At 37.9% G+C, this 23,384-nt stretch overlaps 1 protein-coding gene across 3 annotated transcripts in view; it reads right to left on the bottom strand.

Moving 5' to 3' along the window:
- The window catches only part of LOC124789438, a 55,609-nt gene extending 41,714 nt beyond the window's left edge, over nucleotides 1–13,895 (bottom strand). The window contains exons 1-4 of one of the 3 annotated variants that reach the window (XM_047256785.1): nucleotides 13,426–13,895; nucleotides 12,027–12,148; nucleotides 6,607–6,856; nucleotides 6,285–6,510 (exon numbers count right to left, since the gene is read on the bottom strand). In XM_047256785.1, coding sequence (XP_047112741.1) covers nucleotides 6,285–6,510; nucleotides 6,607–6,856; nucleotides 12,027–12,148; nucleotides 13,426–13,587 — 760 coding nt within the window. In that variant the 5' untranslated portion in view covers nucleotides 13,588–13,895. The remainder of the gene's footprint in view (nucleotides 1–6,284; nucleotides 6,511–6,606; nucleotides 6,857–12,026; nucleotides 12,149–13,425) is intronic. The other 2 variants (XM_047256784.1, XM_047256786.1) reach the window with 2 other exon arrangements.
- Nucleotides 13,896–23,384: the final 9,489 nt, after the last annotated feature.

The raw sequence follows: 23,384 nt of genomic DNA, 5'->3' as shown, positions 1-23,384 counted from the left end.
ATGTTAGATCACCAAATTCCAAGTTATTTGGAGGACCCTGTTCACAATGCTCAAAATGTTCTCAACTGGGCAGAGATCTGGCAACCTTGCTGGCCAAGGTAGGGTTTGGCAAGCACGACAACTAGCAGTAGAAAGTTTCCCTTGTGTGGGTGGTCATTATCTTGCTGAAACGTAAGTCCTAGATTGCTTGCCATGAAGGGCAACAAAATGAAGCATAGAATATTATTGACATACTGCTGCACTGTAAGGGCACCGTGAATGACAACCAAAGGGGTCCTGCTATGAAATTAAATGACATCCTTGACCTTAACTCCTGGGTGTCAGACCATGTAGCAGGCGACCAATGTCCGGGGTGTCTCCAGGCATGTCTTCAGCCTGGAATCTCGTTGACTGGAGTAGGATTGTCCACAGTGATGAGTCCTGCTTTGAAATGAGTCCTGATGACCAGTGAAGGCGTGTCTGGAGATGCCCCTCAAGAGGGCATCCAACAGCTCTATTAATCAATGACAAGCCAAATAACTGCTTGCGTAAGGGTCAGATGTATACCAATGAATTATTGACTTGCTCAGTTTGTGAAGCTCTTTCATTTGAATCAATCATCCACTTTTTCTGTAATTGGAATAATTTGTTTGCATGTACATTTACATATTGTAAAAACAGTTTCTTTGTGTGTACTGACATAAAATTCTATTAACTACCAATCAAAATTTATATGCACCTGTCCTAGACAAATATGAACTGTTTTGGATATCAAAGGTGACTCTACAGTGGGGGTGAAATGGATACCTGTTTGGCCACACAGCAGATGTCTGGCCATTCTATAAGCTGAATTAAGTGGATATTTAGCTGAACATTAACCAGGAGCTTAACATTTAGGTATTTAGGTCTGAGTGATTTCTTGGAGATCAGGTGCAGACGAACGTATGGATTTGGTTAAATTCAGGAATTGTCGTTCACGAGTGAAGCAAGCAAATGACACACTGATCGATTGACTTGATTATTTGATTTGTTGCAAATTATGATCATTTTCCTCTGTTGTTATTTGACATTACCACTGGAAATAATTTTTTAATCAGCAACACAAATGAGGAAAAATGTCGTTTGGGGATATTCTTATATAAATAGTGACAATAATAAGTTTCCTGTTTATTTGTCGTTCCGAGTTCAGATTTCTTGTGGCGAAGAAGAAAAAAAAAGCAAGTATGTACCAAAGCCTTAGCTTATCTTTTATTCTATTACACTGATAAAGAAGGTGTTTGTCCATGGATTCGATGGTTAATATCATTAGGCAGGTAGCTATTTACTGAATACTCAGTTTAACAGAACTTTTTGGAGTGCGCAATGATTTTTTGAACTGTACTTTTAAAACATAATTTAAATGAATAAAAATATGTACCATACCTTGAACTCAACAAAATATTTTTTTATCTAACAGGTACTTCAACTATGAAAAATCATTTGAAAATGAAACAACCAGATAAATTCTGAGCAGTTAATAAAGGTACAATGAGCAATTATCTGTCATAAAAAGGACTGGATTTAAAAGATTGCCTGAACAAGGTCTACCACACTATACGATCCAAAGTTGTATATGTTGTTTTTACTTCAAAGACTGGTTTGATGCAGCTCTCAATGCTACTCTATCCTGAGCAAGCCTCTTCATCTCCGTGTAACTACTATAACTTACATCCTTCTGAATCTGTTAACTGCATTCATGTCTTTGTCCCCTAGTACAATTTTTACTGCCGCACTTCCTCCAGCACTAAATTGGTGATCCCCTGAGGTCTCAGAATGTCGTATCAACAGATCCCTTCTTCCAGTCAGGTTGTAACACAAATTTCTATTACCATCAATTCTATTCAATACCTCCTCATTTACCTGATCTACCCATCTAATCTTCATTATTCTTCTGTAGCTTTTATTCTCTTCTTGTCAAAACTGTTTATTGTACATGTTTCACTTCCATGTAATTTCTTCAAAATTGCTTTTCGTGCCATCACCAGTATACATTTTATATCCTCTCTATTTCTGCCACCATCAGTTATTTTGCTGTTCAATTGGCAAAACTCATCTACTACTATTAATGTTTCATTTCCCTATCTAATGCCCTCAGCATCACCTTATTTAATTCAGTTACATTATGTTATCTCTGTTTTGCTTTTGTTGATGTTCATCTTATATCCTCCTTTAAGACACTGTCCGTTCTGTTCAACTGCTCTTCCAAGTCCTTTGCTGTCTCTGATAGAATTATGTCATTGACAAACCTTTGAGTTTTTATTTTCCTCCCTTGAACTTTAATTCTTATGCCAAATTTTTCTTTTGTTTCCTTTACTGCTTGTTCAACACACGAGGTCTGTTCAAAAAATTCTGGAACATTCATAATTTTGCGCCAATGGTTTGTTGGAGTGAAATGCAGTTGGCATCCCTGCACGTGCCTGTGTTTAATGTGTAACTGCCGGAAGTTTCATCATTGTATGTCTGTTGCTTATTGTTCAGTGCTGTTTTGAGTAGAACATTGTTTCACACAGTTTGCAAATTTTGAGATGGCAGAGTTAGAGGAGAAATGTGTCTGCTTTAAATTATGCGTGAAACTCAAGAAACCCTTTACAGAGAGACAGCAAATGATGTAAGAAGCCTATGGTGATGAGTGCTTAAGCCATATTCAGTGTTACAAATGGTTCACATGGTTTAAAAATGGCCAGATGGAAGTTAAAGATGACCTTCATTCAGGACACCTTTCGCTGTCTGCTGAGACTGCTCTTGTCAGACATCAATGAAATTGTGTGCCAATTGAAGACTGACTGTCTGAATGATTGCAGAAGAATGTAACATTACAGATGGATCATGTCATGAAAGCCTGACACAGCATCTTGGAATGCACTGACACAGCATCGTGAATTCTCTGTGCTGCTGCCAAGTTCATCCCACGGCTCATGAGCCAAGACCAGAAAGATCTTCGCACAAATAAGAATAAGATGTTCCTTACGAGAATCATAACTCATGATGAGACGTGCATCTACATTTACGATGTTGAGACCAAGGTTGAAGCTCCACAATGGTCAGGAAAGGTTCTTCAAGATCAAAAAAAGGTCATCAGGTCAGTCAAATGTCAAAGCCATACTGATAGTTTTCTAAGACTTTTAAGGATTGGTTCATTATGAATTTGTGCCATGGGGAAAAATCGTTAAATGGTAATATCAGGATGTGTTGTGATGCCTGTGAGAAAATGTGAGAAGGAAACAGCTGAAATGTGGTGAGACAATTCATACATCTTGCATCACAGTAATGCACCTGCACATTTATCCCTGTTGCCATGTTGGTGCATGACTATTGCACAAAAAACACAATCACTGTGCTGCCTCATCCTCCAGACCTAGCCCCAGAGGTCATTTTTTTATTTCCAAAGTTGAAAACCCCATTGAAAGGATGAAGATTTGCAACAATAGATGAGATAAAAGAAAATTTCACAGACAGCACTTCACACAGTCGAGAAAAAGGTGTACCAAGACTGCTGACGGAAGTGGAAATGGCGTTGGGAGTGGTGTATCAATTGTGAAGGAGAGTATTTCAAAGGAGACCATGCACAATAAGTAAAAGGTAAGAATGGAAAAATTTTGTGGACAAAGTTATGGAATATTTAAACAGTCCTCATTCAGACTGAATAACATCGAGGATAGGCTGCAACCCTGTTTCACTCCCTTCACAACCACTACTTCCCTTTAATACACCTTGACTTTTGCAACTGCTGTCTGGTTTCTGTACAAGTTATAAATAGCCGTTTGCTCCCTGTATTTTACCCCTGCTACCTTCAGAATTTCAAGCTGTATATACATTTCCCAAAAAATTGTTCCTGACATCAACAACATAAAAAATCAAAGAATCATTTCTGGTGTTCTCATAGTTTCTGTAACTTTCTGACATATGGACCTGTTTGCATAACAATGCCGGCTTCCCGAGTTTCTCATCTCGTTGGTTATCTTCTGAATTCCAAGTGGAAAGCGGAGTTCTTGCTATGAAGCCTTTTCTAGGTGTTCACACTGGAGAAGACGTAGCAAGGGAGCATAATACTATTGCAGATAGCTGTGAGACTGACCAATGCAAAATACATTAACTCGTTCGTAACAATGGGACTATTAAGATGAAAGGCATTTCAGTAGCTGAGTGCGATTGTGCTATATGTTTCACTCGTTTGTTTCAGAGGATTATATCTGAGTCATAGATGTAGCAGGAATGATTGCTGCTCACGGATGTTTTGTAATGTACTTCAATCATTCAAGCTTTTTTCAAGAACTGCTGTTGGCAATTCAAAAGGTGCTAAATATATCAGAGCATCAGTTGATGCAAGCTATCAGCATGAAGTGGATTTCTGCTTTTTATGTGGTGAAGAAGTCACAAAAACAGGCCAAATTGTATGAAGCTACTGTGATAAACATAACAGTCTGTCTCATCAGTGATGTTTGAGAGAGCAGTGTGTTAAGCATCTGATGTCCTTTGAAAAAGCAACAAAAATATGTTCTGATCTCCACTGCATATCTGTAGTAATCCACATGTTGCACTATTAAATAAGTATCTTGGTACAGGTGAGACAGCACGAAGAACCCCTGACTTATCACATCTGAGAGCCTCATTGAAGGCTGAATTAGAAAGTTGTTTCAGCTCCTTAAACGAAGATCCAAATTCACTGACTGCAACTTTTCTAGACCCAAGTTTCAAGAAAATACAAGACTATTTGGTGATTGTTTAAGCTGAAAGGGCTCAACAGAAGATCCTACTGGAATACTGTGAAAAATTTACTACTTGTAGCAGTTCATCTCCAGTGTCTACTAAAAGAAGTAAAGCAGATGAGACAATCAACTGTGAATTGCAATGTCCATGTCATGTTTTCGAATTGCTTTAAGATGGTGACAAATGAATATAATAAATGTGTGATGGTCAAAAAACAAATGTGACTGCAAGTAAGACTGACTTTTATTTAAATACTGTTCAAATCAATTGCAATTATGACCCTTATATTTGGGAATTATGACCCTCATATTTGGGAGGGGGGGGGGGGGGGGGGGGGGGGAGGATCAGCTAATGCAGCACAGTGCCTGAATTTCACCAAGTTTGCCAGAATTTATGTTTCAGTGTCTTGACTAGTGTATATAGTGAACGACTTTTCTCTGAAGATGACCTTGTTTGTAAAGACAAGTTACTACCTCTTACTGCAGAGAAATTGGGAGTTCATTCACCATAATTTGCATCTAGTTCAGTATTTCTAAATTATTTATTTTTTGTTAAAATGAATAATATATAATGTTTTGGCTGGAAGGGCGCCAGCCTTGCCGCAGTGGATACACGGTTCCCGTGAGATCACCGAAGTTAAGCACTGTTGGGCGTGGCTGGCACTTGGATGGGTGACCATCCAGCCACCACGTGTTGTTGCCATTTTTCGGGGTGCACTCAGCCTCGTGATGCCAAGTGAGGAGCTACTCAACTGAATAGTAGCGGCTTCGGTCAAGAATACCATCATAACGACCGGGAGAGCGGTGTGCTGACCCCACGCCTCTCCTATCCACAACCTCCTCAGAGGATGACACGGCGGTCGGATGGTCCTGGTAGGCCAGTTGTGGCCTGAAGATGGAGTAGAGAGTACTTTTGGTTGGAAGGGATTGTGTTTTTATCTGTGTTTAGAGAACTAAATAAAAGTCAGGTTTATGAAATTTTCATAATTTATTGAACAGTGGTACCTACAGGTTACTGATCTCTTATCCATTATCCAACCACATAGTACAATTGTGCCAGATACTGGATGCTTGCCACACATCTGTTTCATCTCTACTCTAAAGTAAGTTAGGTCTATGTTTATATTTTTGATTAAATCTATACACACATAAAATGTGATGCTTTCAAACTATGGAACTCAACGAAATTAGTGCAAGTTAATTATCACTGTTCTTTTCTTATTTTCCTTCATTTCTGATCTTTTTCTGAAGAAGAGTGTTGTAATCTGAAAGTTTGGAGTGTAGTGAATTACTACCAGCTTAATCTCATTTCTGCTTGCTGGTCTTTTCTTCCTATTTCTGCTCACAAAAACAGTTATTTCTCTAACAAAATAAATATTTTTCTTGTTGAAAGGTATCAATGACATGCTCTAATAATTCCTAAATGAAAATTGAAAAAATTATTAATAGAAAGGAGCACAAGAAAATAGGACACTCACAGAAGTGACTATCTGGACATCATCTGTGTGATTACTAAGTTAAATTGTATCCCTGGGCCATTTGCCGTATGTACAGTCTTACCTTGCAGAAACATTACATCTATAACTGGATGAACTGAAGAGTATAGCAGTTTTGGAAGCTGAGATGTCTTGGTGTTTGGGACATAAAAGACTTGTCCACTTTTAAAAGCAATAAAAATAATTTCTATATCTAGTATTGCCATGTCCCCAATAAGAATACCCATCAAATCGCGAGCCATTCTTTTCTGCTTCACTGCCGCCAGTATGCATTCATTTTTTTTCAGAATCTGTGAATATCCATTATTCAAACATGAAAAATAAGTATATAACACTACAGAACAAACAATATTGTATTTTTCAGTTTGAAATGTGAATGTACATACCTTTGGAGGTATATAAGATATTTCCTTTGAATGAAGTCTCTCTGTCTTTGTGAAACATTTTGCGACACTGAACACTTCAATGAAGAACTTGCCGAAAGTCTCTCGTACCACAACAAATCCTTCACTTAGAGGGGAGATATTCGCTACATTATTTAGGGCAAGGATGGGATCAAAATAAAATTGTGATACTCTGACATCTTCATCAGCAGAGTCTCCTGATTCAAACAAATCTTCATCTCCTCTTTCATAGCTGAAAGAGAAAGAAATTGAACGCACTTACATAAATTACAATTTTTTGGAAATTAAATTCAAATTGCAAAACTCACAGACAGATAGAATCACAAGAAAGGTAGAAGCAGAGGCTCTGCTTAGCAGTTGCAGAAAAAGAAAGCATTGGAATGTCAATGACACACATTGAAACAAAAGAAAAATAATAGATGCCGAATCTCTAGCTTTCTATTGCACTTCACTCTGTTTAGCAACTGGTGAACCAGCATCCACCTACACCACTACGAACCACATAAAAGTAATGTATATGTGAATATTTTATGTACAATGTATCCATTCTGCATACTTTTCATAACACACACAGTGTTCTTAAGTACTGAATAGTGCAATATTAAATTCTGTTTTCTGAACACCAGAAATAAAATTAGCTGTTGAAATACTTGTCATGTAAAGGGATCAAGATTCTACTTACGATTTGAAGATATAGATGTAAATGTGGAAATAATCAATTGTAAAACTCCTATTCATCTGAATTATTTTACCATGAAAATCCTACGTGAACAAGGCATCAAAGTAAATATCAGCAGACACAAACTAAAAAAATTGATAGCTAAATTTGTTCATTACATTTCTTGTAAAACATTTATCACTGTGATGAAACTCAGGCAGTTCAATTTCCCTTGACATACAGAGGTTTGGCATGCTATCACAACCAGCTACTTCTTATATGGTGGAAAATTTTATGAAAAGATGTCCAAAATGGTTCTGGGTTCTCCCAGTGTCTCCAGTGGCAGTACACTTCTTTATAGAATATTTCGAGGAAAAAGCATTAAGTTTGGCTCCATTTTGTCCATCTTAATTTTATTGTTTTGTTAACAATTTTCATAATCTGGTCATGGCATCTAAGCTTTTGAGCAGCTCCTTGAGCACATGAAGAACAATTCCTTGAGCACATGAAGAACATACACCCAAACATCAGGTTCAATGTCCAACCAGAAAGAGAAGGAATACCGTAATTTTTTTTACGCTTTGGTACAACAAGTCAGAGCTCTGCCACTCTGCGTACTGCAAGCAGATGCTGCACACTGATTTATAGCCCAGTACTCAGTTTTCACAATCCACTCCAGAAGAGAGCCATTTTAAATACATTGATATATAGAGCTACAGCTTTCTACATCAACACTCCGCAGTCTGCTGTACAGCATGCGGCAGAGGGTACCCATACCACTACTAGTCACTTCCTTTCCTGTTCTACTCACAAATAGAACGGGGAAAATTTGCTGTCTATATGCCTCCGCATCAGCTCTAATTTCCTGTATCTTATCTTCATGGTCTTTATGGGCAATGTATGCAGGAGGCAGCAGAATCATTCTGCATTCAGTTTCAAATGCCGGTTCTCTACATTTTCTCAATAGTGTTCCTCAAAAAGAATGTCGCCTCACTTCCAGAGATTCCCACTTAAGCATCTCCGTAACACTTGCACATTGTTCAAACCAACCAGTAACAAACCTAGCAGCCTGACTCTGAGTTGCTTTGATGTCTTCGTTTAATCTGACCTGGTGGAAATACCAAACATTCATGCAGAACTCAAGAACAGAGCACACTAGTGTTCTATACGCGGTCTCTTTTACAGGTGAACCACATTTTCCTAGAACTGTCGCAATAAACCAAAGTCGCCTTTGCTACTATAATTCCTGCTCATTCATTTCATTTCCCTTTGCAATGTTACACCCAGACATTTAAACAATGTGACTGTCAAGCAGGACACTACTAATGCCGTACCCGAACATTATGGATTTGTTTTCTTCTACTCATCTGCCTTGATTTATATTTTTCTACCTTTAGAGCTAGCTGCCTTTCGTCACCCATCTAGAAATCTTGTCTAGTTCATCTTTTACCCTCCTGCAGTCACTCAACAATGACACCTTCCCCTACACCACAGCAAACAACCACAGATTGCTGCCCACTCTCTCTGTCATATCATTTATGTATATAGAGAATAACAGCAGTCCTTCACACTTTTCCCTGGGGCACTCCTGACTGTACCCTTGTCTCTGACGAACTCTCGCCGTTGAGGACAACATACTGGGTTCTATCATTTAAGAAGTCTTCGAGCCACTAACATATCTGTGAACTTATTCCATATGTCTGTACCTTCTTTAACAGCCTGCAATGGGGCAATGTATCAAACATTTTCCAGAAATCTAGAAATATGGAATCTGCCTGTTGCCCTTCATCCATAGTTCACAGTATATCATGTGAGGAAAGGGCAAGCTGAGTTTCGCACGAGCGATGCTTTCTAAAACCATGCTGATTCATGGGCTTAAGCTTCTTGTTCTCAAGAAAATTTATTATATTTAGGCCGACAATATATTCAAGGATTTGCAGCAAAGCGACATTGGGGACACTGGTCTGTAATTTTGTGGGTCCGTTCTTTTGCCCTTCTTATATACAGGAGTCACACACACTTTTTTTTCCAGTTGCTTGGGATTTTCTGCTGGGTGAGAGATTTGCGATAAATGTAAGCTAGGTAACGTTCATTGCCGCAGGTTACTCTTTGAAAAACTGGATTGGGATTCCATCCGGACCTGGTGACTCATTTGTTTTCAACTCCCCCCATTGTTTCTCTATGCCAGGGATGCTTACTGCTTGTTGTATACACAGGAGCCCATTTGGTGCTCAAACGATGGTATGTTTGTACAATTCTCAGGCATGAATAATTTCTTGAATGTGAAATTTAAAACCTCGGCCTTCATTTTGCTATCCTCAACTGTCACACCAGACTCATCAACATATGACTGGATGAAAGCCTTTGACCCACTTAGTGATTTTACATAGGAGCAGAATTTTCTCAGGCTCTCTGCCAAATCTTTTGCTAAGGTATGACGGTGGTAGCAGCTGTATGCTTCGCCCATAGATCTTTTCACAGGTGCACAAATCACTACTAACCTTTGCCTGTTGTCATTTGCGCTTTCTCTTCTGGACCAAGAAAAGTGAGATGCCGACAACTGCTTATCTGCTCTTTCTAGCAGAAACACTCCCCTAGCCTTTTTAACTGATTTGTTAACTTTTGTAAGCACAGCTGCTATAATGACATGATCGCTAATACCAGTTGTTGATAAGATCAGCCTATTTGTAGTTACATGGTAAAACTTGCTGCTCAAGACAGTTTCCAGAAAATGTGTTCAAAAGTACTTCACATGACTGTTAGTCTGTATCATCTGCAATGGGCCCACAGACATCCCAGTCTATACTTGGTAGTGTAAAGTTGCCCCCAGGTGCCCGGTAAAAACATCCACAATTAACTTGGCTTCACCTAGACCTGTTACACACAACCACATAACTTCACCACCATGTTCAATTTTGACCTCAATAGACCCAATATTTTTGTCAAATGCAAAAATGCAATGAATGCTCCCCATGCTATAGTCTGATCTGGTTTTTTTTTTTTTTTTTTTATTTTTTTTCCTCTAGAGGATCACTTGGATTCTGTGATTAAGAGACTGAAGTAGTTATTCTGAAAGAATGGCTTTGACATATGTGATATAAATAATAAGGTTGGTTCTCTCTAAGAAATGGAAACATGAAAATATTGAACAATCACGTGACAACCAACTGATTGTGCTCATTCCTTTTTGTGGTGCTGCATCTAGCAAAATAGGCAGGGTCCTGGGAAGACGAAGAATAAGACCTATTTTCCAACCATCCAATAACACAGGAAGATACTGTGCCCAATTATGGACAGTTTCAGTCACAGTGTGCTTGGGATTTATAATATCCCCTCCGAGTGTAGAAGCGAACTACATCTGTCAGTCCATCCATTCCCTTTACGACAACTGTGCAGAACATCAATGGCACATTAGAAACTGGGAACTTGAGATATCAGCTATTGCTTGGCACAGCCTTGCAAATAAACAAAAATACTGTCTGATGAAAGAAAAATTTTACCCTAGGCTTCTACATACTGGGATTTTGGGTTCTCACCTCCCACCTCTCCATTTACAACCATTAGAGACCCTGGCAAGTAACTACTAGTTATTTCTCCAGTTGGTCCTAGAACATGTCTAATTTTTTTCAGGTTTCTTCAGTTGTCTTCATTTATGGGTGTATAGGCACTGAAAACAATGTAATACCTTTGGTTTGCGTATTTGAATGTGAGAGTAGAGAGTCTGTCTAAAGGAGAACTGAAGTCCATTATGGAGTCACTTATTAGTTTGTTAAAGCACAATTTCTTGCCAAGTTTCTGTGGGTTTCCTCTGATACCTCACCCAGGCTTCCCATTGCATATTCTGGTCCCCACCCCTATCCTGCAATCCCTCCCCCTGCCCGCCACAGCCTCCTCCTTCCACCCACAATCCAATTTGCTTCTCCCATGTGCTTCTGCTTGTAATCTGGCCTCGGGAGCCAGAGACAGTGGACACGTGTGCGTGAGTTGTGCTTGCATGGGTGTGTTCGTGTATGTTGTCCAATTCCGATTAAGGCCTTTTCAGCCGAAAGCTTACTTGTTTGACAGTCTTTTTGTTGTGCCTATCCAATACCAAGCATCTCTACTATATGGTGAGTAGCAACTATCCTTTTCATAATTTTACCTTAAGTCTTATATCTCAAACTCTTATTTTTTTCACTTGGAACAAAAATAAATTTAGAGTAAACAGTTACCTCCCTACAACACTTACGAAAGAATACTGATTCTTGGCCTAGAATTTTACTCAGCTTGTTCTCAAATTTCATTTACCAGCATACCATCCAATCACAACATTTATCAGCATACCATCCAATCACAGCATGTTCATAACCCAGTTATTCAGCTATTATTTATCAATCCTTTCATACATTTTCTGAGCTAATATGGTAAATGTGTGTGTTTAAACAGAATTGTAAAAATGAGCAGTTCTTGATCAGGCCATTACCAACAAGTTATTAAAATGAATCACATATCTACAAGGTCATATAGCTTCTTCGCTTCAACTGCAAATAAAGAAACCTAAGTTTCCACAATGTATTGTACTTTATCACTTTTTTGTCAGGTATCTTGAAGTTTTCGTTAGCATACTTGCTAAGTAACACTTTTCCAAATCTCTCTTAACGAAGCTCACAGCAGTCCAACTTATTATTACCTCAGCTACAGTCATATTTCTCTTAATACAGAAGTATGATGGAAGTAAAAAAGATTATTTGTTTCTTTGACGTACCTTTTCTGACTGCTGGATCCGTGTGTCTTGCACAGCTTGTATAATGAGGCATCACTCCCTAGACAGCACACACTGCCATGCAGTTGAAACACATTTACAATGTCACTCTTTAAAGTTAGTACCTGGAAATACCATGGTGAAAGTCCACAGTGAGAATTCCCTCCATTGAAGTTATAAAAAAGGGGGTATTACAGAAAATATACAACAGGGTTACAATGAAACCAATGTCAATAATTAGTCAATTTGTTACATATTTTTCTATCATTTTCTGGTACAGTCAACACAGAAAATATAGCTTCAAACAGTAGCAATTATAAAAATTGGTGTACACAATTTTTCATTAGTAATATTTGCCCCTAATACTGTCTATTTCTCTCTTCAAACAAATTACTGTTTACACAAAAGCCTCTATTCACGTGTGCGCACAATAAGAAAATGCTAGCATTGTGGCTATCATCTTACACACCAGGTGTTGCTGTAACATGGTAACTGTTACCAACAATCACACTTTAGTTACACAAATCTGATTAAGACAGTCCACATTGATTGATACTCTGTAAAGCAGGAAAATGGATTGAAAATAGTATACATAACAGGCTGATTGAATGGCCAAGGCAAATAATTGATTAGGTGAGACATGTTTACTACGATGAAGACTTCCTAAACGGCTTTCCTGTGAGACAGATGAACATATGGGAGCACTAGTGAGGTGATTATTTCCCAGTGATGTCCACATGAAAATATAAGTAATATAATTTCGCTGGACTAAGAAAAGTAATCCTATGAGAATTCTAGGTTAAATAGTCACCAGCATGAGGAACGTCACTTTTTCTGCTAGGAAATACTTCTAAGCACTCAATTTTTTTAGAAACTGTCACACCACATGCCCTAGTAGCATCCAAAATGGAAACCGTTCTTAAGGTATATAATTAAAGGTCCAATTTCGAAGGAATGTTCCTCAAAAACAGGTGTTTTCATATGATGCAAGTTATCTAAAATGCCTACTGCTCATAGTTGTGGCACAGACTGTTGGTCAAGATTTGAACATATTGCAATTTGCTGTTGTGATATATCAAAAAGGCTCACGTCAGTACAGATAATACTGCAGAGAAGACTTTGTATGCTGGACTTGGAGAATTGTGGCTTGGTAGGAGTATAAAGGAGAGTCTGAGGAAAATATATAGGTTTCCCCAACACACTCAGTGAGAGTTTACTGTTGGAAATACAAATTTACTTATACACAGCAGCGTTGTTAGGTACTGGATCCTTTAGTTGACAGCTTTTTAGGGTGTTTTCCAACCACGTTGTAAGTCTAGCATGGTGTTAGAATACCCAAATTATTACCCGGAAATGGAATCTTGAAAATACACGAAAAATTAACCCCATCGTGTGTACTTACTTCTGCGGTAGTGTCCTTACTATCAATCGCACTGACATCATACAACACCAACTCCTTCCCCTGCCACAAGGCGAACAACTCTTTATGGTCACTTTTAATAATGGTGATTCCGTCACATCCAGCGCTTGGTGTTTTTAACGGAATAAACTGGAAGTGACTCATGAAACGATCCACAGTGACACGACTCCAAGTAATTAATTCTTCGTTTCAAAGTAAATGTCTGTTCACTATTTACATGTGTGGGGTCTACTTTGCATGACATTTTATTTCACAATAAAGGCCGTAAATATCTTAATAATGTTCTAGAACGAAATTGCCTTTTTATGAAGGCGGAATGAAAAGTAAAATTCACAATATCAGTCATACTGTTTGTCTATTTACGAAAATTTAACTCCATAGAATACCTCCTAACCTCACTCCCGAAACCATATCTCCCGCCTGTAATATCACCTCTGCTTTTACAAAAATCTTTGAAATGTACACTGGACGGCTTCCACAGGAAATGAAAACTTGCACTTCCTTAAGCCAATCTTTCACAGACACCGAAAATTTGCATAAGCATTCCCCACCACTATCCCGATTAGCCAACGGATATACAGAAACATCCTGCTGGCTCGCTGTCATTCGACCTGGCCTGACAGTTAGAAACTTTTAAAGTCGTTTAACTCAGTAGCCTCATACATCTTCCTTCACCTTTGCCAAGAGTTTCATCAGCTTCCACTAGGTGAGCCTGCTCTCATTCGCTCCACAGTACGGGCTCGGAATTATTTGTTTGTTATCGTGAAAAAAAGTTAGCGACTGAGTAAAACATGAACTGGAAGTGACTAAATGCTTTGTAAGGCAGCAAAATGTTCTTAACATTCGGATAGGTATTTAAGTGTGGCTGTTACAATTACCTGTAAACACTTACTCCATTATCACTAGCATGGGAAAGTTTTTCAGATGGTTTGAAATATGTAATTGTTAAACCGCTTTTTAAGAAAGGGGACAAAATTACTTAAATAATTATTGCTTAATTTCCTTACTGGCATCCCTTTCCAAAATATTAAAAAAATAATGTACTCAAGAGTAGCCTCATACTTAAGTAGAAACAATTTACTTAGCATACGATAGCTTGGATTCCCGAAGCGTTCCTAGACTGAGAATGCTAGTTATACATTCACTCATCAAACAGTACAAACTTTAAATGATTAACTATCACCAGTTAGTATTTTGCGATCTTTCCAAGGCGTTTGATCATATAGATCATGTTACTGTCGTAGAAAAGCTAAAGTTTCGTGGAAATGATGGCTTTACACAATGATGGCCTGAATCATACATAACAAACAGACTGCAAAAAGTTGTGTTGTGAAATTCAAACAATGTTGGAAAGGTAGAAAATTTTAGTGACTGAGTACAAACCATGAAGGGAGTAAGTGTGAACTTAACATTTAACAAGCAAAATTGATACTAGTGTCATAATAAATCCCATCAGAGATCAAACAACAGAAGAAACTGTAAATTAAATTTTTAGAAGTGCTATTATGTGGCTCTCAGAAAATGAACTCTCCATAATTAAAAAAAAAACTATATTCATGTCTCTACAAGAAATAAGATCATATTGACAACTGATGTAGCACATAGAGTGGGAGTCAGTTAATAGGATAAAATGCTACAAATTTTTGGATGTGCCTTAATAAGCATCAGTACTACCTAATCAGCTATTATTGAGCTAATGAGCTATTATTGATGCTTATTAAAGTCTCAATGTTCTTGCATTTTAGTGTAAATCACACATGTCACAGTACTTGTATAATACTCCTAAGTGCAGAACATTATAACAATTTGTATATTACTTAACTTGAAGTTGGCATCAGTATCCAGTTGTAGATCAGTATTGATAACCTTAATGGAAATAGGTTTGGTTGTGGGTTTTAATTCAAAAATGACTGAAGTATTTCATGACAGTTTAATGTAACCACTTTCTATTCCCACTTCACAGAGCTAAAAAACAGTAACTCACAAGCATTTTCATATCTACTATATTACAGTATTCACACAAAGACTTAATATGCAGTGTCTCATTGTTCTACCAGCTTCATGACAAAAAGTGTTGTTTAGTGAAAACTGAGACTACAAGTAAAACCTTTAGCGCCAATTACAGTGGATATATCTATTAAATATTGTTCTAGAAGCATTCAGAACATTTGATGAACCAAATTAGTGGGGAACAAGTTTCTACTTGTAAGATTTAACACATATCCAAATTAGGCTATACCTTTTTATAAACGAAAAAGATTTGAAAATTCATGGAAATATGAGATATTTGCGAAAGTAAAAGAATAGATTAAACTTTTTTTTTAAATACAGATGCTGTGCCATGTCATAAACGCAACTAATGTAAGTTGGTCAGTTAATCAAATATAAATGGCATCTCTAATGAATTTTATAAAACTGAACTAAAACCAGAGTAGTAATTTATATTTTTAGTGACATTTACAGAAAGATTAATTTTCAGAGAATAGCCCAGTAGAGTGCAGAATTATGGGATGTACTCAGCTAACTTTGAGCAAGGCAAAGCTTTCTCAAAGTACTACTAAATTATATAAATATTCAAAAACATCAGTCAGATACTACATATCCAAAAATATGTGCAAGCATAGCAGAGAATGAAGCATATCGTAAGTTCCCATAATCTGAAGAAGTTGGCCCACATCTCGTGGTCGTGCGGTAGCGTTCTGGCTTCCCACGCCTGGGTTCCCGGGTTCGATTACAGGCGGGGTCAGGGATCTTCTCTGCCTCGTGATGGCTGGGTGTTGTGTGCTGTCCTTAGGTTAGTTAGGTTTAAGTAGTTCTAAGTTCTAGGGGACTGATGACCATAGATGTTAAGTCCCATAGTGCTCAGAGCCATTTTTTGAAGAAGTTGTTTAAAATCTTGGTTTATTATAACATATTGATGAAAATGTGAACTTCTCAAACAATTAAGTTCAGCTACTTTTACTCTTTGTATAATTGCTAATCTTGGACACAAATGAATTAATATCTCGACATGTTTATTATATTTTCGCTCAATAACAACTAGTGGAATACTTCTATGTGCTAACTGATCACTTAGAGAAAGAATGTATTGGTGGCATACAAGCAAGAAGTGAGAATAAAATGTGGTGTTCATCTTCGGACGTGATGTAGGTGCTTCTGCAAGCGTCTAGACATTTTAACTGTGCTTTCATAATACATATATTCGCTAGTGAAGTTCGTCATAATTAATCCATTATGATTCCAGAAGAGCTGTGAGATCCATACCTGGAACACTACAGGGAAAAATGACCTTTACTGCTCATCATTAAAGCTATCAGTGGCTCAGAAAGGATTCCAATAAATATCAACAGAAGTCTCTGATCACTTGCTCAGTACCAGTAACATAAAATGTCTGACAGGTAGCAAAGCAAATTTTAAATTTAAACCTAAATCATTTCTGCTCGAAAACTCCTTCTATTCTATGAATTAATCTCTAGAAACTAGTCACCTGCAAAAAAAGGTTTTAAGTGTAGCTTATAAGCAGGACTAAAAATGATACCTTCGTTAACATTAATAATAATCATGTATACATATCTTGTAAACTGGTTCATTCCACGTAATTTCTATAAATGAATTGTTGAAATGATCTATGGTACATGTAACCAACTAACTAGCTACTAGTTTGTTGCTGGATCTGCACCACTTACGAGTTACGACTGATCAGAATGCATCAAGGTTCCATTGTTTACCGTATTGCATGTAAGTTTTAATCTGTCAGGAAGTTTCATATCAGTGTACACTCCGCTGCAGAGTGAAAATATCATTCTACATGTAAGTTGTTTACAGTTTTTCATATTGTGTTGTTGTATGCTGGCGCCAGCACACCATGCGGCGTAGAGGATACGAGAGTATCGATAGAGACTAACGACAAGACTCGCTGGAAACAAGCCGCCAACGCCCTCTCAGCTGCCAGCGCTTAGGATCGCCACTGCGGACTGGAGGGCCAGTGTAGTCAGTTATTTCGAGCCTATTACGTCAGTTAGTTCGAGTCTGTATGCTGTGAGAGTTCCAGCATGTCGCCCAGACAGAGCTGCAGACTTAGCGTCTAGCACAGAGACACGCAACACACAGCAACCTTATAGTGAACATAGAGGATTTCTACTTCAACAGCATTGAGCCAACGTGGACTATACAGAAGAGATCTTGTACTACAGCACATGAAAACTTAAGTTACATAGCTCCTTGTTTATGAATAAAGAACCCAGTTATTAATTGCATGCAGTCTGTGTTATAGGATGAGGACACAACAAGGATATATATATATATATATATATATATATATATATATATATATATATATATATATATATATATATATACTTGTTGCATGCAGTTTGTGTCCTCATTCTATAACACAAACTGCATGCAATATATATATATATATGATTCCCAACTGGGTCGGCGATTTTCTCCACTCTGGGACTGGGTGATGTGTTGTCCTAATCATCATCATTTCATCCCCATCGACGCACTAATCGCCGAAGTGGCGTCAAATTGAAAAACTTCCACCTGGCAAACAGTCTACTCGATGGGAGGCCCTAATCACATGACATACAACAAATGAAAACACAATTTTTATTTTGTCCAGTCGCATTAGTCACTATTGACAATTTCTCCAGTAGGGTATAATGGTTGCTGTTTCAAGCCCTTTTGGACAACCCTGGTACCAGACTTGCATTTCTTGAGGCAGTCGAAACAACCGTTGGAAAACTATGTTGTCTTGCAGACAGTCATCAGCTTGGTATAATTATATATTTCTTGCCTTGTGCTGAAATCCCCTTGCTTTTCTTTTACAGTGATAGGACATAAAATCACATACTAGCTGAAAATTGTCATTATTCCAAACTGGGTCAGTATAGACTCACAGGGCTCCAGTCTTTTGCTTGAGATGATGATCCTGAGAGTTTTTCTTTGTAGCATTAACAGATTCTTGCGACCTGCAGAGTGTCTCCATTACAGTAGTCCATAATTAATGTGGCTATGAAATATTGCATAATACACTGTTACAAGGAACTGGTCAATTAATACACCCTTTGGTCTCCACACAAGGAGAGCTTGGGGCACAAGTATAATGTGAACTCGTTGACTGATAGTTTGCTGTCGATCATGAATCACAGCAGTTTGATAGCCTCTATATTATCCTGGCATCGAACTTTGCTGAGGCAGCATGTCAGATAATGTATTTTTTCTTCATTCGTCTTTATTTTGTTTTTGATGAACCACTCTTTAATGGTTTCAGAGAACTTGTCTGTTGCTAGTAGGGTTGTGCAGCAGCTCTTCCTTTGGTAAAAAGGGTGATGTCATCAGCAACCTGTAAGCTGTGAATGCTACAACCTTTATCACTGACATAAATAAAGAATAGGAGAGGTCTTATGACAGATCCCTGATGTAGCATGCTCCAATTTTTGTTCTTGGGGGATTGCTCATTGGAATGACACTGCCAACTTTCGGTTTTCAGGATAAGACTGATGGGTTACCAGAATAACACCTCCAATGACATAACGCATTATATTACTGAGAAGTATCTTGTGCAAGAGGCAGTCAAATGACTTCCTGAGGACACAAGGTTTCAGTGCCACACTTTCTCTGTCCACACCCCTACCTTATCTTTGTAGAAGAAAAGACTGGAAAGTAACACACAATAATTTTATTATGAAAATATTTAATAGGACACAAAATAAAACAATAAAACACAACTGAACTTGCATGGCTTACCTATTTTTCTACATAACCACCAATGTTCTCAAGACATTTCTCCCATCGTTGTACCAGTTTCAAAATGCCCTGTTCGTAGGAGTCTCGTTAGAATATAGCTATCTGCGAACTGATGATTTCACTTCTGTGTCTGTCGCAAAGCATCGCCCAAACTGGACGATTTTTTCATGAACAGGAGCAGCAACATGGGGATGAGAATTCTGGTGAAGAATTTTGACATGATCAGCATCAATGTTGTGATGTTTGGCAGGGAGGGAACGACATAACTTAACCAAAGTTTTAAAGTAGACTGTAGCATTTGCAGTGGTCATGCGTTGAGTATTGTCCACCAATAACACACCATGTGTATCCCAAGGCACTGACACAACACTTTCCTGGAAGATTGGGTACTTTGAATTGTTTTTTGCACTGGGGAACCAGTGTGTTTCCATTCCACAGAGGCCTGCTTGGTTTTGAGTGTGCCCACGACTCATCACCAGTGACAACTCCTTTTTCGAAAATCATGCCCTTCTGCAGCATGATGCATTAAGTGATCCAAGTTACTCATCATTCCCTGACCCTTGTGGTTGTCTGTCAGGTTCTAAGGCACACAGTGAGCACTAACTATAAGGAATTTCGACATGTCATGAACAATATTGTAAACCACACCATAGGAAATGTTGAACTACTTGGATAAAGAAACTTGGATAAAGTTCGCAGTTGCACACACTGGTCCTTCAAAATTGCTGCCACAATGACTCCAACATTCTGTGGGGTTGCAACTGTTACCACCTGCCCAGAGTATGGCAAATCACTAAGATTCACATGGGTCTTTTGGAAGAATGCACACTTCCTGGAGACGCACTACTGTCCATACATTCATCCCCATACTCATCATGCATGTCTGTGAATTTCACTTGGTTGGACCATAAATATTGAACTACACGTCACTGCCCTTCTCAAGTTGACGACAGTAGCATGTGTGCCATGTTTGTTTCGAAGTTCAGGCTTTTCTCGCTAGAGCTGCACAAGAAAACAAAATACCGTCTGCAGCGCACACTTCAAGCTATATCGTCGTGAAATTTCAACATTCCAGCTACAATACCAGGGGAGAAACAAATTGTCGTGCATTACATTCCAGTGCGGTTGCAACCATTGCCTTTCTTTTGCAGATACCATTCTGTGTTCTAGAAGAGGCTACTGACTTCAGAGTAACTTAGTACCTGTTATTTAATGACAAAATCCATAGCTTTAGCTAAAACAGAAATTGGTCTAAAGCTGAACACTCTATATGGGTCTCCCACTTTTTAGATTGGTGCTATCCATGCCAGTTTCAGGAACTGTGGAAACACGCTGATGGAGAAACATTTGTTGATTACTTTGGCTAGTGGTTGAACAAACTCTGGAATAATTTTCTTCAGGATTGTAGAGCACATGCTGCAGATATCTGCAGTCTTTGGATGCTTATAGGGATTCAGTATTTTTGCAATATACTTAGAGTGTACGTCTTACCAGTTTTTAATAATGCAACAGTTTACAATTTTTATATGAGCTGCAGCATTTAAGCCTGAGTCAGGCTTTGATTTCCAGTATTTTCACTATCCTAACGAAGTACTAATTGAAGATATCAGGACCACAGAAATTTAACGTGGAGGTAGGCTTCTTCCTGTGCTCATTTACCAGATTCCAGGGTACCTTATATGGATTATGAGCCTCTTCAATGAACCTTGTGAAGATAACACTACATAATGATATCGACCTTTTTCCTTTTCCTGTGCTTTCTTTTTCCTTGTTCTTTTTTTCTGCTTTATTTGCATGATACACTGAAATAGTTATTTCAGGACGAGTTTTGTAAATTTCTTTGTTCAACTATATTTCTGATTCTTTCTTGCTGTTGCCATGAATGTAATTCTTTTTTTAATTTATTTTGATGCTGTGTGTTCTCATGTTTATTAGCATGTTGTTTAAATGCATTTGTGTGAACAGAATAATATAAAATTGTGATTCTGAATGAAAATGTAAATCGTCATATACTACATTTACATGCCGCACATTTTCCAGTAGAATTATGGAAGCTTTTTTCGCTGTTGTGTTTACATGTTATAGCCTGAAGCTGATTTCGTAGTATACTTAAATATGGCGTCTGGAGAACAGCTGTCCAGTTTCCGATTTAGTCACCACAGTCGCTATTTCTTGTCGCTTGATTGTTAGAGGTAGACAGCTTCATGCTCAGTCTAATATTTCTGCTTCTCCTTCACTGCACAATAAGTTACTCCATCCATGTTAGCTGAATAATTTGAGAACAAGACCTAACTTGACCACCCAAGCATGTTTGAAAAACGCTTATGCGTTAACATAGGAGTGAAAATCGATTGCGGAATTGGAAAACTGGCAACTAGAAGCGGATTTCCAAAAACGATTTTGAAGTGTTTACATGACCATCCAGAAGTCGCATTGGGAAAACGGTTTACAAAATCCGGTTTTGGGAGACACATGCAAACGGGGTGCTACTGAGTGTAGTGCTGAGCGATATGTGTTGATCAGTGGAGAAACATATCGATATTTTAACACAGAAAAGCGTCAACGAAGAGTCAGGAGCTAAAGCAAGAAGGCCATTGTCATTATGCTGCTGACGTAAAATAATTGTCTGAACAGTGATAAGTCTTGTGATTTTGGTGTGTATGGCAGAATATGTGTCACACTGCTTAGTCAGAATTGCTACTTGACACATTAATCTTATAAAACTACAGTGTACAGATACCCAAACTGTGTGAATGATGTAAGTGCACGGTTTGTATTGTAGAAAGCATGGACATTGTAGTGCATATCATGGACTATAAATCTGAACAGAAATATGGTAATGAATTTCCTTGTTGTGCACTGATGTTTAGGAACTTTTAATCATGTATGTACAGTGTGCAGATTGCCACACGAGTGATGTGAGTGTACAGTGAATATTGTGTGCACTACAGGTTGTTTGATGCATACTGTGGACTGTTAATTCAGGTTACAAGTATGTTAATGTTTCTTCTTATTGCAGATGGCTGCACCGTGAAACGTGTAAAAGCCACAATTCAATGGAAAACCATAAATCTGGAGCTGTGATGAGGAACAGCTAACAAAAATGATGAATTTGGGATAGGTCGCACATTGACTGAATGAAGTGTTGCGGCGTGGTGGGTTACTCTCTCACTATCTTTTAAACAATCAGTCCACCTACCTGGATAGCTTTCAGGTTGTCTGACCCTTCACTCTGCGATGGTATATATTGGTTTAGCTGATAAAAGCAGCATTGAAGAAAAGTCAACTAAATACCTACCATGCAAAGGCCACATAACTCCAGTACACGGATAGCATTTGAATGTTAGATGAATGTTGGGCGTTTAGGATTCTTGCATGACTCTTTTGAAAAATGTCTAAAATTTCCTGTAAGCTGGTTTATCGTCTTTAAAACACAGAAAATAGCGATCAAGTCATTATTTAATATCCAAATACTAATTGTGTAACGTTACTGACTGGCTCCGTAACAACTTCACATCCAAAATCAGCCAGAAGATATTTAGCTTGACCCAATATTTCAAACGTCCTGAACAGTCACTGACCCATAACTATTTGCGAATTAACACAGTCAGTCATTCTGTAGTCTTCTTGTACAGAATCTCGTAATTCTGAAACTGGATAAAATTTAATGAAAACAAAATTCGATTGCTTTCCACAACATAAATTACTAATAAATTTAATATTCAACGCACCTTTTGGCTGCCCTTTACAGAATCAAGCTCACTTGGCCACATTTTACAACTTCGCCTATTACACAACAATTTTTTCATGCTTACATTTACATAGTATTAATAAAATATCACATTCTAACTCTACATATGTCCTCCAGTAACCCTTTCAGTCTCTCCAGAACATTCAGTCAATGGAAGTACAATGAAATAATAATTTTCCGATGTATTGTAAAATTACGTCTGAAATCTGCGGGAATGAAACTAAAGAAAATTCCAGAAAATTAGTTAAATATGATATTCAATTGATACTATAGATGAATACATTCCAATCCATACTCAGTTTCACATTGCCAGCATGGTTATTATGTGATTAGGTAAAAATTTATATCTCCGAAAATACTGAAGTTATTGATTTGAAATTTGAGCACTATGGTTCTGTTATCCATAGAATTTGGTACACTAAGTATGAAAAAGATC

This window comes from Schistocerca piceifrons, chromosome 3, assembly GCF_021461385.2.
Source record: "Schistocerca piceifrons isolate TAMUIC-IGC-003096 chromosome 3, iqSchPice1.1, whole genome shotgun sequence".
Classification (NCBI taxonomy): domain Eukaryota; kingdom Metazoa; phylum Arthropoda; class Insecta; order Orthoptera; family Acrididae; genus Schistocerca; species Schistocerca piceifrons.
This window is presented reverse-complemented; position numbering and strand designations above follow the sequence as displayed.